This window comes from Danio rerio, chromosome 11, assembly GCF_052040795.2.
Source record: "Danio rerio strain M-AB ecotype USA chromosome 11, GRCz13ab, whole genome shotgun sequence".
NCBI classification, from domain to species: Eukaryota; Metazoa; Chordata; class Actinopteri; order Cypriniformes; family Danionidae; genus Danio; species Danio rerio.
This window is the reverse complement of record NC_141031.1, coordinates 20,632,901-20,651,701: the sequence shown is the minus strand read 5'-3', so window position 1 is coordinate 20,651,701 and position 18,801 is coordinate 20,632,901. Positions and strand designations below refer to the sequence as shown.

The 18,801-nt window shown below is 38.3% G+C and overlaps 2 protein-coding genes across 3 annotated transcripts; both read right to left on the bottom strand.

Annotated features, from left to right (window-relative positions):
* Window positions 1-724: 724 nt before the first annotated feature.
* LOC100538023 (uncharacterized) lies at window positions 725-2,534 on the bottom strand. Of its 2 annotated transcripts, none has more exons than XM_087273662.1 (6): window positions 2,226-2,534; window positions 2,024-2,143; window positions 1,831-1,949; window positions 1,608-1,755; window positions 1,414-1,536; window positions 725-1,342 (listed from the first exon to the last, which is right to left on the bottom strand). In XM_087273662.1, the coding sequence occupies exons 1-6, from the start codon at window positions 2,443-2,445 to the stop codon at window positions 1,143-1,145; spliced, it is 930 nt and encodes a 309-aa protein (XP_087129788.1). In that variant the 5' UTR covers window positions 2,446-2,534; the 3' UTR covers window positions 725-1,142. The 2 variants fall into 2 exon arrangements, with proteins under 2 accessions (XP_087129788.1, XP_087129787.1); XM_087273661.1 differs by having other exon boundaries at window positions 1,418-1,536.
* An 8,324-nt stretch (window positions 2,535-10,858) lies between these two features.
* On the bottom strand, window positions 10,859-13,662 carry LOC147841753 (uncharacterized). The gene is made up of 6 exons (XM_087273658.1): window positions 13,358-13,662; window positions 13,161-13,280; window positions 12,964-13,082; window positions 12,741-12,888; window positions 12,556-12,674; window positions 10,859-12,479 (listed from the first exon to the last, which is right to left on the bottom strand). The coding sequence occupies exons 1-6, from the start codon at window positions 13,575-13,577 to the stop codon at window positions 11,904-11,906; spliced, it is 1,302 nt and encodes a 433-aa protein (XP_087129784.1). The 5' UTR covers window positions 13,578-13,662; the 3' UTR covers window positions 10,859-11,903.
* Window positions 13,663-18,801: the final 5,139 nt, after the last annotated feature.

Genomic DNA, 18,801 nt, shown 5'->3' with positions numbered 1-18,801 from the left:
TGAAAGTAAACTAACCTGTGAACCAGCTTGGAAACATCCATACACAAATACTACATGCAATTTCGTTCGTTAAATTCACCCACATGCATGACTTTGGGGGAAACTAGAGCACCCAATATAAACCCCATGCAGACATGAGGTGAACATGGGATGGTATTCAAACCAACATCCGTCTTCCATTGAAGTGACAGTTTGAACCACCAAGCTACTCATAAAATGGTAATTTCTCAGAGACACTCTTTATTAGAATGGTTCCCACTCAACACACTAGATGTTTTTTTTCACATAAATGTAACATTATTCTCAACTGACTTTAGTGCTAAGCCCTAAGTCAAACGATGCATTTTACTTAAGTTGGGAGTGACCTGACCTGTAATGACAAACCAAACCACATGCTTTAAAATAATGCAATTGAGCACATTTCCACTTAAAAAAAAAAAAAAAAAACCAACTACAGGACGATTAAAAGTGATCCATGGAAGATGATATCAAAGATGGTTTTACTTTTTTAAAGCAAGTATAATTTAAATTGGACACTTGCATGAGTTACATTTACAGTCTATCATGGTTACAGTAGGAACAATTGTTCTGGAATGAAATGGTGTAGAAGACGAAAGTAAAAGTTTCCCTATTTTTTGCCCCCCCCAAATGGTATTGCTGAACTATACTCTAGCTTAGTGCCTCATGGGAAAACTTAATGAAGACCCCAAATAGCAGCCAGGAGAACAATGCAATGTTGAACTTTATTAAGCATGAAATTGACCAGAAACAGTTTGAGTGTTTTCCCCAGTCAAATCCACATTTACTGCTTTCCACGAGACGTGGAGATGGAGTTTGATCGAGGAGAAATTAATAATTGGGGACTAGAGACTGACTTCCGAAGTACCTGGGGAACAAAGGGGTTTTTAAAAGCAGTGTAGGCAGGCTTAAAGGGCATTGGATAAAACAGATCTTGTCGAATCTGGGGGGCAGCTGTGGTTGGTGGTGGTTGGAATTGTGCAAATCCATAAGGAGGAGGCAGCATTGGGTACCAGGACTCTTGAGACTCAGGGTACCAGTGTCGATAATGGTGCCTTCGTTGTGGAGGGAAACCTCCATAATAATAAGGGTAATACATTGGAAAAGGGTTGTAAACAGGGGCTTTAACTGGAGCAGGAGTTGTAGGTGGTGCAGCAGGAGGAGCCTGGTTCCAAGGGTACCACCAGGGGTATCCAAATGGGAAAAACGGATACCCTTGTGGAAATTGTGTGGGGGGAACGGTCGGTGTTGATTCTGTTGGCTTTGGGCAGGAAAGAACCATTTCTCGGTCCCCCAACAGCAAATGCAAGTTCCAGTATGTGTCCTGAGGATGAAAGGGACAATCAACTACACAGAACTTCAGCTCAAGTTTAACTAGAAGTTTACTGCCAATACTTGCCTGACTATCCCAACAGCTTCCTGTAAATGTTGCAATTAACACCACTGAGCCACCAACATTATCAAGAGTGAATGAGCACATGGAGGATGTCAGAGATAAAGGCATCCATGATCCAGAAACTGAAGCAGAACAAGTTTTAGGGGTAAATTCATAAACCAAATTTTAAAGAAACAGAATGAAAGCAGCTTACCTTTCACAAGAACATCATCTCCTCTGACACCAAATGAGACGATCATACCAGAGGAGATGCAGGACACCACAGGAAGGCGAGGACTCACAGGGCAGGACATTTGCACTGGAGCCCCCATTATAATGAGTGGCAGAACATAACTGCCACCCTATTAGAGGTGGATGAGGTTAATCAAGGTTTTATGATAGAAGCAGAACCTGTCAGATTTAATATTCACACTAACCTGTTGTCTGACGTTGCAACCAGTGTATGGAGCAACAAGAGAAACATCCCTGCGTACCCGCTTCAGTGAGAACCCACAGCTGGCTGGCATCTCAGACAAAGACACTGGTGAACCCTCTCCTGATGCAGGGGAATTCAAGAATTTAGATTGAGGGGTGGAAACAAACATACATAACCCCATTCACACAACTTGCCTCTCTCAACCAGAAAGTGTGGTGTTCTGTGTCCTTTAATATTTAAGGTCATTGAATCATTTCCACACTGTAGAGAAGGACCCAGTCGTTGCAGTTTAGCTCTTGCCAGCCGAAATAGTTCTTAAAACACAATTAAATTGATGTTATTTATCATATTTAAAACACAGTAGGTCCCTATATTTAAAATTTAGATCAGAGTTACCTTCTTCATTTGATTGTTCTGCTGATGCAAATCTGGACGCATCCCTTTTATCATCAGATGTGGCACTTTGACCACCAATTAAAAGTTTGCCAAAATAAACTGTTCCTCCAGAGACTGCTTCATTATCACCAGTTTCAGAAAAGGTCTTTGGACCAGCAATTGAAGCACTGAATGACATCACAGACATCACAAAAAGTAAAATGCCCTTTGGCCAAGGCATGGTAAGTTTATTGTAGCTCCCCAGTAAAACCTAAAAACTGCTTTTCTTCACAAATTATTATAGAAAAAAAAAAAAAAACATGTAACACTAAAGATTATTAAGACACACTAGACATTTTGTAGTCACTTTCGACACTAATAGACCAATCACATCTGTTCATCAATCACCTTGTTTCACCTGTGCCTCGTTTACCGCAGAGTTAATGCAAGGGCTGAATTTAGAATAGCACATTCTGCTGGGGGCTGTTCCAGAAAGCAGGTTATGTGACATACCCGGGTAAGTTTGAGAGTATGTAGGTGGATAACCTCAACTTTGGTTCCAAAATCGGAGGTAACTTCTGGGTATGTTAAGTAGCCATAGCAACTTACTCTCTGAAGATAACCTGCTCCGGAGCAGGGGGGTATTCCAGAAAGCTGTGTTAACTTACCATCTGCTAAAACCTAAACTCTCGGTTGATTTACCCAAAACCTGCTTACCGCGAGTATGTTGGTTCCAAAACAGGTGACAAGAGTTAGTTAAATCAACCTCCTGAAGATAACCGCGGGTTAATGCGCGTGCACGGCACACACCTGAAGGCATTTTCAGTAGATCGCCGAATTCACGAGTCACCATAGAAAGTCACGGTGAGGAAAAAAAGGGCAACACACTTTACAGAGGCAGAGCTGGAGGTTTTAAACACAGAGATTACAGATCTGCTTCAACGAAGGAATGAAATATAGAATAATAAATAGATAAGAAAATAAAAAATAAATAATAAGAAAATTTATTAGTTCATTAAATTACACCAGGGCCGGAGTGGGACTCCTTTTCAGCCCTGGAGTTTCAAGCCTCAGACCGGCCCACCTCAGTTCACGATTGACTATATTAAAATAAGGTAATTTCCAAATCAGTTTCTAATGACACTATCACGACTTTTTTTGAGAAAACAACTGCTTTAGAACTTCAAATGTTCAACAACCCTAACAGTATTATATGTCCTAACAATAAAAATGAAAAAAATAAAAAAATTAGTTACTGAAACGAGGATCGAACTCGGGTCTGCAGGGTCAAAACCTAACGTGCTAACCACTGACCCACAACAGCTGTTTAATGAAAACTGACCAAGTTATATTGTCATTAGCCTGCAGGCTGCAACTTGCTCACTGAGCTGTGAGAAAATAGATAAAAAGAGTAGAGCTGCGGTAAAATAATGAATAAAACGGCTGTGGTCAAGTAAATAACTTAGATAAATAAATTTAAAAAGTGTGACTGCTGAGAGCAACCGATTCTGGAGCTAGGGATACCGGCCCTCGCGGCCAAAAAACGGACCGGCCCACCGGGAATTCTCCCGGTCCTCCCGATTAGCCAATCCGGGCCTGAATTACACATGCCACCCTCCATTTTATTGTAATGATAAATTAAACTACTCTTTAACATCCTTTTTGAGTATGTTGTGTAACCATTCATGCATTTATTTTTCTTGCCATTAATTTCTTAAGGCCACAATATGTGTATTGACTAATAAGGCTTATAGAAATTGTAATCTTTCTGGAGCTAGAACTCTGTCCAAAGTCATTAAACACAGAAACATTATCATAAAAGGTAATATTTAATTACTGGAGCTCTGTATTTAACACTCTAGAATATTCTTTCTGACATGCAGCTAATAGAAAGAGGCCTGTCTAACTGCTGTCTCCTATAATAAAGGCTTTTCAGTGGTTGAGTTTTTCACATAAACCACACACTCTGTCACTGTTGTAAGTGATTGTTGTCAGATAGCTTTAGGTTCTTTTTATTTTGCATGCAGACGAAGTTCCTTCTGCCTCAACTAACAAGCAGTGTAAGAATTTTCTGCACTTTTCCATATTTGAATATTACTCTTGGTTCACAAAACCTTTTATCTACATATTTAAATTCTAAAGTAGCTGTATAAGGTCCATCTTCAAAGATAAAGTCACATGAGCATCACCTTAAGGTGAGAAATGTATATGAAAAATATGTTACACGTTGAAAGGTGCGTGTATAAAGCAGTGTACAAAATCATTCATTTTATTTCAGGAAATGAAGAAATGAACAGACCAAACTATTTGATTAAACATAGTTTTTTGACTAATTATATTTTTAGCACTCTTCCATCTGTTTTGTCTGCTTGGGTCACTGAGATTTCCTCTGGGTCAGGCTGCAGGTAGGGTGTCATCGTATAAGGCAGAAAAGGGTATCTTTTGTCCTCCAGCAAGTAACAATGTAGTGCCCAGTAATGATTCTATTTTATAATACAAATATAATAAAAATAAACATTGTGTTAAGCAACATTTGCTTTATAGTTTTTTTTTACTATATTTGTATTATACACTTGAATCATTACTTCCTGAAAATCAGCCATTTAGCCTCAACATAGTGATGAGGTGGGGTGTGTGATGAGCTGGTAAGTGGAAGCAGTAATGAGTTTAATAGTTAAAACACCAAAAGATTAAGGATAGAAAATTAAGTTGTACCTGCACACTTATACTTTGGACAAATTTTATATTATCAGTGTCCTTTAGTGACTGATGGAGCTTTAAAACCGGCTGCAATTAATGCACACAATAGCATTTAGAAACCCTGAAAAAAATATTATATAAAAAAATGTAGGTGTGTGTGCGTGAATGTATATATAAGAACGACGTCCTACATCTTAAATTAAAGATATATTTTCCTACAAAAGACAAAGCTGCCACTTATAATATTATACAGAAAAATGTGAGGGTGCAGAAGGAGAGAAAAAACACAAGATCTTTAAGTGAGATTCGAACTCGCTCCGTTGTTCTTTATCGACGCACTGTCCACTAAGATATTCCCGTGCTCTGAATCGTCTCAGTTATGACACGCAGTAATGTATGACCAAGGAACTGTACAAAAGTGTAAAAAACAGTTCAGTGCCAGGCATACTGTACAGGTGGTCATACTGCCACATTGTACAGTTGCCTAAAATGCCCTAACGGGAATACAAAGAGCTGCACTGAATGTTTTTTATGGTAAGCGCAGACCCGCGGTTTGTCACATTTGATTTCAAAAAGGTTTGTTAAATACATTAACATTATGAATTTGGTTATGAAAAAAACTATGCACTAATAACCCTCTCACAACGAAAAAACTTGTATCTGTGTGTCCACATCCATAAATATTCTCATCAAAAGAGCACGCAATGCTCAGTAAACTCTCTGAAACAGACAAACTCTGAAACATAGCAACTTAATCTATGAACATAACCTGCTCCGGAGCAGGTTATCTTCAGAGAGTAAGTTGCTATGGCTACTTAACATACCCAGAAGTTACCTCCGATTTTGGAACCAAAGTTGAGGTTATCCACCTACTTACTCTCAAACTTACCCGGGTATGTCACATAACCTGCTTTCTGGAACAGCCCCCAGGTTATGTTCAGAGAGTAAGTTGCTATGTTTTAGAGTTTGTCTGTTTTAGAGAGTTTACTGAGCAATGCATGCTCTTTTGATGGGAATATTTATGGATATGGACACACAAATACAAGTTTTTTCGTTGTGAGAGGGTTATAAGTGCATAGTTTTTTTCATAACCAAATTCATAATGTTAATGTATTTAACAAATCTTTTTGAAATCAAATGTGACAAACCGCGGGTCTGCGCTTATCATAAAAAACATTCAGTGCAGCTCTTTGTATTCGCGTCAGGGCATTTTAGGCAACTGTACAATGTGGCAGTAGGACCACCTGTACAGTACGCCTGGCACTGAACTGTTTTTTACACTTTCGTACAGTTCCTTGGTCATAAATCACTGCGTATCATTACACAGAAGATTCAGAGCACGGGAATAGAGTAGTGGACAGTGCGTCGATAAAGAACAACGGAGCGCACAACGGAGTGAGTTCGAATCTCACATAAAGATTGTGTGTTTTTTCTCTCCTTCTGCACCCTCACATTTCTGTATAATATTATAAGTGGCAGCTTTGTCTTTTGTAGGAAAATATATCTTTAATTTAAGATGTAGGACGTCGTTCTTATATATATACATTCACGCACACACACCTACATTTTTTAATATAATTTTTTTTCAGGGTTTCTAAATGCTATTGTGTGCATTAATTGCAGCCGATTTTAAAGCTCCATCAGTCACTAAAGGACACTGATAATATAAAATTTGTCCAAAGTATAAGTGTGCAGGTACAACTTAATTTTCTATCCTTAATCTTTTGATGTTTCAACTATTAAACTCTTTACTGCTTCCACTTACCAGCTCATCACACACCCCACCTCATCACTATGTTGAGGCTAAATGGCTGATTTTCAGGAAATAATGATACAAGTGTATAATACAAATATAGTAAAAAAAAACAAAAACTATAAAGCAAATGTTGCTTAACACAATGTTTATTTTTATTATATTTGTATTATACAATAGAATCATAGGCACTACATTGTTACTTGCTGGAGGACAAAAGATACCCTTTTCTGCCTTATACGATGACACGTACCTGCAGCCTGACCCAGAGGAAATCTCAGTGACCCAAGCAGACAAAACAGATGGAAGAGTGCTAAAAAATATATAATTAGTCAAAAAACTATGTTTAATCAAATAGTTTGGTCTGTTCATTTCTTCATTTCCTGAAATAAAATGAATGATTTTGTACACTGCTTTACACACGCACCTTTAAACGTGTAACATATTTTTCATATACATTTCTCACCTTAAGTTGATGCTCATGTGACTTTATTTATCTTTGAAGATGGACCTTATACAGCTACTTTAGAATTTAAATATGTAGATAAAAGATTTTGTGATCCAAGAGTAATATTCAAATATGGAAAAGTGCAGAAAATTCTTACACTGCTTGTTAGTTGAGGCAGAAGGAACTTCGTCTGCATGCAAAATAAAAAGAACTTAAAGCTATCTGACAACAATCACTTACAACAGTGACAGAGTGTGTGGTTTAAGTCAAAAACTCAACCACTGAAAAGCCTTTATTATAGGACACAGCAGTTAGACAGGCCTCTTTCTTTTAGCTGCATGTCAGAAAGAATATTCTAGAGTGTTAAATAAAGAGCTCCAGTAATTAAATATTACCTTTTATGATAATGTTTCTGTGTTAAATGACTTTGGACAGAATTCTAGCTCCAGAAAGATTACAATTTCTATAAGCCTTATTAGTCAATACACATATTGTGGCCTTAAGAAATTAATGGAAGGAAAATTAAATGCATGAATGGTTACACAACATACTCAAAAAGGATGTTAAAGAGTAGTTTAATTTATCATTACAATAAAATGGAGGGTGACATGTGTAATTTAATCAATTAATAAATTTTCTTATTATTTATTTTTTATTTTCTTATCTATTTCTTATTCTATATTTCTTTCCTTCGTTGAAGCAGATGTGTAATCTCTGTGTTTAAAACCTCCAGCTTCGCCTCTGTAAAGTGCGTTGCCCTTTTTTTCTCACCGTGACTTTCTATGGTGACTCGTGAATTCGGCGATCTACTGAAAATGCCTTCAGGTGTGTGCCGTGCACGCGCATTAACCCGCGGTTATCTTCAGGAGGTTGATTTAACTAACTCTTGTCACCTGTTTTGGAACCAACATACTCGCGGTAAGCAGGTTTTGGGTAAATCAACCGAGAGTTTAGGTTTTAGCAGATGGTAAGTTAACCCAGCTTTCTGGAATACCCCCCTGGTGAAGACAAAACGTGTTATGAAGTGACTAGATGAGATTCCTCAAAGAATATTAAAGGGTCACGAAACACCAAAACACATTTTTTGAGCTGTTGACAGTCGTATATGTGTCCCACACTGCTAAAAACACTATTAGGACACCTATATTTCACTAAAGAGTGTAGATTGGTTGTTTTTGCGTTATTTCAAGCAAATTCGTACTTCCGGTTTGAAACGAATTTTTGAAGCTGCTTCACGGTCATGACATAATAGCGTGTATTCCAGCGTGCAGACTAGGCGTCTGTGCCAGAGTGAGTCTTATTACGTCTTACAGTGTGTTGCATTAATGCATGAGTAAGGCTTGGTTCAAACCAATCAGCGCGCTCTATTGTGCAACTTCATTAATATTCATTAGTGTCACCGTGTTTACGCCACAGAGACGCCACGTTGTGTTGGCAAAACAAGCATGAAGTGTTGCTTTTATAGTTTGCTGCCATTAAGTTTCGTTTTCATTTTCTCTCTGTGAGAGCTCAGCTGGATCACGTGTGGATTAACAGTGTACGCGACGCTCGACAACAATAACTTACGTGTCTAAGGAGGATTATAGTTTACCTGAGAGCTGTTCTCATCTGCAAACGCTGAAATCCGGATTCGCTTGTAACGTTAGTCTCCTCTTCATAAAGACGCGGCTCTAGTTGCTGGTGATTGTCCTGTCTCTACAGATTTGGTAAATGAGCGACCAGTGCTCTTTGTTTATTTGTTCGTATCGAATTAAGTTAACTACTGCACTGAGTGCAAACATAGCAACACATTTTGTGACCGGAATGACACACGCGGCTTTCTGAAGCTACCTGCCGTGTGCATCTAAGTTTCCGGGAAATGCTGAGTTTTTTTTTCTCTCATTCGCCGTGCGGTATCAAACATTGCATGAAAAATACAGGCTTAGAGCAGATCCTCGAATCAAATATCGCGTTTGTCGCGAGGAGCATGAATGAATTCCCTGAATGAAAGAGCCAAACTACAGCTAAAGTCCAACATTTAATAATTTGGCAAATAATTCGACTACATATGTCCATGTAGGTTAAACACCATCACTTTCTCATGTGTGTGTATTTTGACTGAAACTCGCGCTTGCCCAAATAGACACTCCCACACCATCCCACTTTAGTTTCTCCGACACTCCCCCCTAAACAGAGCTGGACACGCCCACTTTTCTGACTTTTTCCAAAGTAGAGGTGTGAAAACACCCTGCTGAAACGAGGGGGTTTCATGGCCCTTTAAGTTATATCTTTTAAATAAAGTATGCAAATAAGGAACACTTCCTTCTTTTTGGGAAAATCATGACAGAACTGATCCAATTGTAAAGCCAGTAAAAGATCATTTAAAACTTACAAACCAAATGCATTAACATCTAACAATGAACCAATGAGAAAGATTATATTAGCAAGGTTGAATTATGTTCTGTCTGGAATCAAACATTTAAAGGTTATTATATATATATATATATATATATATATATATATATATATATATATATATATATCGATATATATATATATCGATATATATATATATATATATATATATATATATATATATATATATATATATATATATATATTAGGGATGTAACGGTATTGTAAATACCGTCATACCGCAATATTAATTTTTTTCGATATTACCGTAGTCGCATGACTCGTTAAAACTATAGGTCTTCTGAGAAAATTTGCTCAGGCGAATGAAGCGAACGGGAGGTAAGTTAGCGAAAACTACAATTCCCATCAGCCCAGGCTCGGCCATCATCCCTTGCGGTCTGTTGTCGCTACAGATACAGTAATGCGGAAATGGAGTGTGCTGCTAGAAGCGGGGATCAAAAAGAGCTGGAAATAATCGAACCTGAAGCGGGTGTTGTCGCCGCACGCGTACTGAATAGCGGTGTTGTTGCGCGCGTTCTGATCAGCTGTGATGTCGCGCGCGTACTGTAAAGCGGGGAGGGGGGGTTGAGCACGCATACTCAAGAGCGGTGTTTTCGCGCGCCTACTGAAGGGCGGGACGGAGGGTCTGTCACGTCGCGGGGGCACTTTTGATCATTTTGTAAAGGCACTTTCTATCCAAGATTAAAAAGGGCATGTGCACTGCACAGGTTGAGCCCTATGTGTGCACATGCCTGCAAGTTGGGGAATACGACTAATAATAGTCATGGGGACTGCAGAACACAGCACACTGTTGAGATTGATGCAGACATGAGACCTCTATCTCACTCATGGCTTGTCCTCTCAAGTCGGGGAAAGACAATGCACAACGTTACCCACTGCTGTCAACCTGGGCCAAGTCATATCTCTCTGTCCCAGAAACCTCAGTCCCAAATGAGAGGTTTTTTTTCTGTTGCAGGGGACATTGTAAATGACCAGCTTTTACCAGATTATATTTATATGATAATTTTCCTTAAAACCCATCTCTATCTAAGTGAGTGAGTGAGTGATTAAATGTTGAATGTGATGAGTTTTCAACAATACTAAATTGAAACTTTATTTTTTTTTACATGATTTAATATTTTTTTGTTATTAAAATTGAAGTTCCTGTTTCAAAGCTTACAGATAGATGGCTAATTTGTATGTCATTGACACTTTTGGCACTTTTTTGGAATATTTTCATAAGTTTTTTTTTTTTCCTGAAAATGATTCAATAAATACCGTACCGTAAAATTCTGATACAGTTACATCCCTAATAGAAATAGAGAGAGAGAGAGAGAAATTTAAACTACACTGAAAAAGTTTTTTAGAATTGAACTAAGATTTTTATTTTTATTTTTTAACTGATTGATCTTTTAAGTGTGGAATCCTTCTGCTCAAAGATATTTACAAGTGAAAAAGGTAGTAGTCCACACGGCAGTGTTTGCAGCCCTAATGGATTTAACAAGATAAAATTGAGTTTAATACAGTTGGACCACTGATTACAAAGTCTTTAAATGCAGATGGAGCAATTAGGAAAAAAAAAAAATAGAAAAAGAAAAAAAAATGAAAGTTGCTTTTACAAAAGAATTTTACAAGTATTGGTGATACTGAATTTCATTTAAAGCTAGAGTACACATTGCATTGGTAAGATAACACACTGATAAGTAAACTTAACAAAATCTGACAAAAGGTCTAAATATAGATTTTTAGGTATTTTATTGGACTTAAAACATCTGAAAAGCTGATTCTACAGATAGTCTATACATGTACAAGATTAATGTAATGTTTTATTGGAATAATGCAAGTAGTTTAAAGTGAACCTAAAGTGCACTTTTATAATATTAGATTATAGGAGTAACCAAACAGCTTTAAGGTATTTAAGGTTAAAGTAAATGAGATGCGATAAGATCTTCAGTTGAAGCTGAAAATGTCAGGACTCTATAAAAGCCACTTAGAAAGCCAAGACGATTAGAAAACTGATTGAAATTAGAATATACAATCCCAAATAATTTGTTATAAAGCTAAAATAAGATTAACTAAATAATTGTGATTTTTCAGATTTTAGAAAAAAAAAAAAAAATCATAAACGTGCTTTTTTTTAAAAAAAAATTAGATATGATAGTAAACAAATAATTAGAAAGTGCACGAACATGGTCAAGAATTTTTTGGTGTGAAGGGGAAAAAATAAAAATAAAAAAATAAATAAAAAACCCAAAACCATTAAATCTAGAGAAAGGGGGAGAGAAGGGGGGAAAAAAAGAAAAAGAAAAAAAAAAGCCTTTATTTTTTATTATTATTATTTTTATTATACTTAAAACTTGACCTGAAACAGCTTTAGTCTTTCAGCATCGGAGTACCTCTAGGTTCATCTCCTCTGTTTGCGAGACCAGTAGATGGACCAAGGAGAATTGAGACTTTGAGGATTAGAGACAGACTGAGGTACCCGAGGCCAGAAGGGGTTTTTAAAACCAGTGAACACCGGGTTAAATGGCATTGGAAAAACTGGATACTGTTGAACCTGGGGGGCAGCTGTGGTGGGTGGTGGAGGAGGTTGGAATGGTGCAAATTCATAGGGAGGCAACATTGGGTTCCAGGATTCTTCAGACTCAGGGTACCAGGACTCTTGCGACTCAGGGTACCAATGTCGCTGATGGTGCCGGTGATGGTGCCTTCGTCGGTGAGGGAAACCTCCAAAGTAATAAGGGTAATACATTGGAAATGGATTGTAAGCAGGGGCTTTAACTGGAGCAAGAGTTGTGGGTGGTGCAGCAGGAGCAGCCTGGTTCCAGTCAGGGTACCACCAGGGGTATCCAAACTGAAAATATGGATATCCTTGTGGAAATGGTGTTGGGGGAACAGTCGGTGTTGATTCTGTTGTCTTCGGGCAGGAAAGAACCACTTCTCTGTCTCCCAACAGCAAAGGCAAGTTCCAGTCGGTGTCCTGAGGATGAGAGGGACAATCAACTGCACAGAACGTTAGTTCAAATTTAACTAGAAGTTCACTGCCAAATACTTACCCGACTATCCCAACAGCTTCCTGTAAAAGGTGCAGTCAACACCATTGAGCCACCAACATTATCCAGAGTGAATGAGCACATGGAGGATGTCAGAGATAAAGGAATCCATGATCCAGAAACTAAAGCAGAACAAGTTTTAAGGGTAAATAAACCAACCTTAAAGAAACAGAATGAAAGCAGCTTACCTTTCACAAGAACATCATCTCCTCTGACACCAAATGAGACGATCATACCAGAGGAGATGCAGGACACCACAGGAAGGCGAGGACTCACAGGGCAGGACATTTGCACTGGAGCCCCCATTATAATGAGTGGCAGAACATAACTGCCACCCTATTAGAGGTGGATGAGGTTATTCAAGGTTTTATGATAGAAGCAGAACCTGTCAGATTTAATATTCACACTAACCTGTTGTCTGATGTTACAGCCAGTGTATGGAGCAACAAGAGAAACATCCCTGCGCACACGCTTAAGTGAGAACCCACAGCTGGCTGGCATCTCAGACAAAGACACTGGTGACCCCTCTCCTGATGCAGGGGAATTTAAGAGTTTAGATTGAGGGTTGGAAACAAACATACATACATAACCCCATTCACACAACTTGCCTCTCTCAACAAGAAAGTGTGGTGTTCTGTGTCCTTTAATATTTAGGGTCATTGAATCATTTCCACACTGTAGAGAAGGACCCAGTCGTTGCAGTTTAGCTCTTGCCAGCCGGAACCGTTCTCAAAACACAAGTTTTGTCATTTATCATAATTAAAACACATTAGGTCCCTACTTTTATAATTTAAATCAAAGTTACCTTCTTCATTTGATTGCTCTGCTGATGCAAATCTGGACGCATCCCTTTTATAATCAGATGTGGCACTTTGACCACCAATTAAAAGTTTGCCAAAATGGATTGTGCCTCCAGAAACTGCTACATTAGCACCAGTTTCAGAAAAGGCCTCTAGACCAGCAATTGAAGAACTGAATGACATCACAGCCATCGCAAAAAGTAAAATGCCCTTTGGCCAAGGCATGGTAAGTGTACTATAGTTACCCAGTGAAACCTAAAAACTATTTTTCTTCACAATTTCTTTAAAGATTCTTAACTCTAAAAATTGTGAAGGTTACTGAGACACATTGGACTTTTTGTAGTCACTTTTGACAATAATAGACCAATCACATTTGTTCATCAATCAGCTTGTTGTTTTCACCTGTGCCTCGTTCACTGCAGAGTTAAAGCTTCAGTCATCTTCCAATAGTCTTGCATTCATTTGCATGCAAATTCATCAGACTGGAAATGCAGGGTCATGTGTCAAGTTTCGCAGGTCGTTGGAGTGCAAAGTTTATGCTTTGTGATCTTAAACCTGCAAAATTTCATCACTTGATTGCGTGAGAACAATCGAGGATCAAAACATGACCTCTCTGGGCAGAAATTTAAAACATTGAGCAATCACTCGTTTTTTTTTTTTTAATGTATTTTAATCTTGTTTAATCTCGCCCTTTTTCGCAGCACTGTATGACAAAATTTGCACACACAAACTCTATTGTGACCACAGCTTTATGCAAGGGCTGAATTTGGAATAGCACATTCTGCTGGTAAAGACAAAATGTGTAGAGCTGCGGTCACAATAGCATTTGTGTGTGCGAAATTCTGTCGTGTGGTGCTGCGAAAAGGGGCGGTATTGAACAAGATGATTAGACATTAAAAAAGGGAGCAATTTGATCCATGTTATAAATTTCTGTCCAGAGAGGTGATGTTCTGATCTTCGCTTGGTTTCACGCAGTCAAGTTTTGCGATTTTTGTAGGTCAGAGTTCACCAAGTTTGAACTTTGCACTGCAGCAACCTGCGAAACTTGACAAATAACCTTTGCGTTTTTCCGGTCTCATTTGCTTGAGTATGAATGGAAGTCTATAGGGAGAAAAGTCAAGTGCGACCGCAGCTTAATAAAGCAATTAGACAACAGCTTACTCAAAGAACAAGTTATATCTAGAGTGCTAATCAGGAAAACTTCCTCCTTTTAGAAGCACAGAATTTAACCAGTTGTAAAGCCAGTAAAAGATCCTTCAAAACTTGCGGACCAAATGCATTAACATCTAACCTCTGTGACCTGATGAAATGGATGTTAAGAGTTTTTTTATTTTATGTATTAAACTAAAGAATAAGATTATTAGAATTGAACTAAGATTTTTTTTAATTGATTGATCCATTTAAAAATTTGGATGAGTTGCCAGTACAGTTCATATTAATGTCACCTAGGATTAAAAGCTCCTTATTTTTACACATTTTATCATGTCAACAAGCTGCATTAAGTAAGTAGTCGCGCTGACATTTGGGGCCTTGTATGTGACCACAGCGGAATGAACCGTCAACTAATCCAGCACTTGTTTCACACAGCAGATGTCCTTCCAGCTGCAACCCATCTCTGGGAAACACCCATACACACTCATTCACACTTATACACTACGGACAATTTATTCTACCCAATTCACCTGTACCGCATGTCTTTGGACTGTGGGGGAAACCGGCGCATCCTGAGGAAACCCACGCAAACGCAGGGAGAACATGCAAACTGCAGACAGAAATGCCAACTGACCCAGCCGATGCTTGAACCAGCGACCTTCTTGCTTTGAGGCGACTGCACTACCTGCGGCGCTTATGTGACAATAATAGTAACTGACAGCTAGTTTGATAGATTGACAACTAATTGTAACGAGTCAGTTTTTATTTTTTTTACATAAACTCCACCACCCATTTTCTCTGTCTGGTTTCTACTGTACAATGAATAGTTTTCTATTGAAAGAAATGAATCTGGTATCTCAGAGATTAGGCATGATTCAGATATTACCATAACATGAGCTTTAGTTTGAACAATTAGGATTTTAAATTCATCCAGTTTGGGAATAAGGCTCCTCAAATTTAAATGACAAATTTTGAAACCTTTAAATTTACAAAGCTGACTCCGTGTGGCAGGATTTTTTGTTAAAGTTTTTGATTTTTTTTTATTTATTTTGTTTATAATCTAAACCTGAAATGACAGGATCAGGAAGAGTCTCAGAAAACTGTAATGAAGACTGCTGAATGTCTAATGTCTTATCACGCTTGTGTCTGGACCCAAGCTCAGCATACTATTTAAAACATTAGAAAAAAAACCCATAGAATATAAAAAGGTATACATAAAAACAGTTTTGTCAGGACCAGGTTTCAGTTCAATATTTCCAATCAATAAAAGCACAATCATTAAAAGCCTTGAAAATTAGCATCAACTACTTACAGTCATGTCTGTTGAACTAGATTCCTTAACATGAATGTCATTAACCGAGCGGTGAAAGACAACAGCATGAGCTGAGATGGCTACCCGTTCATGCAGAATGAAAACTAAACGGGAGGACACGCTCCAAAAATCCTTGGGCCACATATGGAAAAATAGACATCCCAGTTTTCAGGAAAGGCAAGCAAATACGGCTCGCTCATGGGTCCGGGTTCAGCAACCCCGCACAGATATGGGGTACATCACTTAATGCATATGGAAACATTGCTGCCTTCACTGAGTCTCCCGACAGGAGCACAGTTATATTAAAAGAGAGAATCATTGACTGGCCTGTATCTAAAGACACAATAGTGAACAAATAATTAGATCAGAGATTCATATCAGCAATATACTGTATACACATGTGACACACACACTAGCATCAATAAATGTTCTCAAGACTTTGTTTGGTATAGAACAGCTGAAAGAGCACTTAATCATCTATCAGTATTTACACTATTAAATGATTGCAATATTACTGGGTCCTCAGTGGGAGGAAAGGATTAATATATCTAAAGTGGTTATTTGTTCAGACTCTTCCTCAACATTAAAGCTCAAACAGTGGTAAATTCTAGACAAGACATTTTAGCAGATATTTTACACAGTTTGTACACAATTCAAACAAAAACAGCAGATATTTTGGGTTAATACTTGCACATATAGCAGGTTTATTAAGTGATGGATTCAGATAGTTTAATTTTCCAATTAATAAATCTTAAAAATAATAAATATTATAAATGATTAATTAAAAAAGTGTTTAATGAATCGTAGCAAAATGATGGTAAGAATAAATCTAATATTACATAATAAATCTAATAGTAAATCTAATACTAAGACTGTAAGTCAGTGTAAGTTTTATCTGCCTGTCTTTTAGAAATTAAATCTTGGATGAGTCAAAAGTTCCTTAAACTAAACAGTTCCAAAACTGAGGTCCTATTACTTGGCACCCTACTAAGGTCAGCCAGTACAATTTCACACTTACGGTTGATGATGTTCAACTGTCTCCTTCTACCCAGGTGTGTACCCATGGGGTGCTCTTTGATACACGGCTCAGTTTTTTTTAACTCCCACTTCAAACACTTAACAAAAGTCAACTTCTTTCATCTCCGCAATATTGCACGGATTAGACCATTTCTCTCACAACCTGATAATGAGAGGCTTATCCATGCCTTTATCACATCAAGTCTTGATTTTTGTAATTCATTTTTTGAGGGTTTACCTACAAGTTGTCACAGAAGACTAAAGTATATACAAAATTCCGCAGCACGGGTTCTGACACACATCATAACGTCAACATATTACTCCTCTGCTACAACAAATACACTGGCTTCCTATTAAATCACGGATTGATTTTAAAGACCTTGATTTTAACTTTCAAAGCAGTGCATGGGCTAGCACCCGGTTACATCTGTGACCTGGTGACTCTCGCCACCGCAGCCTGCAGTCTTCATTCTGCATCGGGACTTAACCTATATCAGCCACGCTGTAAACTCAAGACCATGGGTGGGAGGGCTTTTTCATACAGTGCGCCTAAGCTGTGGAATGCAGTCCCCATCAGCATTAGGAATGCTGCCTCTCTGGACTGTTTTAAGAAACTTCTTAAGACTTACCTTTTTAGCATTGCTTTCAACTTTTTATTCTATCTAATGGCTCATATTTTTATTGTTTTATCGCATCTTTTATTGTTGTGCTGTTTTGCTTGCCTTGTATTGCTATTTTGACTTGTAGCGTTTTGAGTTTAAGAAAAGTGCATTACAAATATTTTTTTTTATTATTTTTTATTATTATTAATTATTTTTGTTTTTTATTATTATATTTTTAATATAAAAGACAACATTATATATTTCCACACTTCACTTAAAGAGCCACGATTATGGGTTTTTGAAAATAAACTTTGATGTAGTATGTCACACAACTCTAAGTGAAGTGAAATATCCAGCTAAGGCAGGGGTCTCAAACTTGCGGCCCGCGGGCCATTTGCGGCCCTCAGTGCAATATTTTGTGGCCCGCGCCGACCGCTGTACACTGACAGAATCAGCGGAGCGGGTAGAGAGAGCGCTCCTCGCTCCGCTGATTCTATCTGTACACAGCGCGCTTGTCACTCAATGCGTGTTGTCGCGCGCGTTTTGATCAGCTGTGTTGTCGCGCGTGTACTCAAGAGCGGTGTTATCGTGCGCCTACTGAAGGGCGGGACCGAGGGTGTGTCGCGTCGCGGGGGCACTTTTGATCATTTTGGAAGGGCACTTTCTATGCAAGACTAAAAAGGGCATGTGCTCTGCACAGGTTGAGCCTATGTGTGCACGTGCCTGCCCTGCATCTTATATATATTATAGGTAGATACAGACTGGTACAGACTGATGTGACTGGAGTGGGGTGGGGGTGTTTTATTTATACATATATCCGCCTTTTTTTAGGTGAGGGAATGGAAGTTTTGAGTGAGTTCCCCCACTTTTTTCCCTAGTACTTCAATAAGTCAAAGTACAGGTCTAGACTTAATGATGATCATCTTCAAGCCATACTGAGGGTCTCAACTGCTTCCGCTCTAAAGCCAAATGTGGTTCAGATTTGTGAGAAGAAGCGCTGTCAAGTCTCTGGCAGCAAGAAGTAGGCAAAAGATGCCATGTTCAGAAGAACTGTTCATAATCTTCACTCAATGTTCTATTAATGTTCAGGACACTTCATGTTCAGAAGAATTAATTAAAACTGTTAATAATGACATTTGAGGACTTTGTTTTGTGAAATCCCTTATGCGGCCCAGCCTCACCCAGACTTTGCCTCCTGCGGCCCCCAGGTAAATTGAGTTTGAGACCCCTGAGCTAAGGCTTAAATCTAATAGTACACAGTGTTTAAAACTATTTATTTGTTTATAAAAGAGTCACCTCAGTGCTTCAAATGAATCGACTTGATAACGAGTCTTTAGCCGTTTTAGCATGACATTGATACAAAACT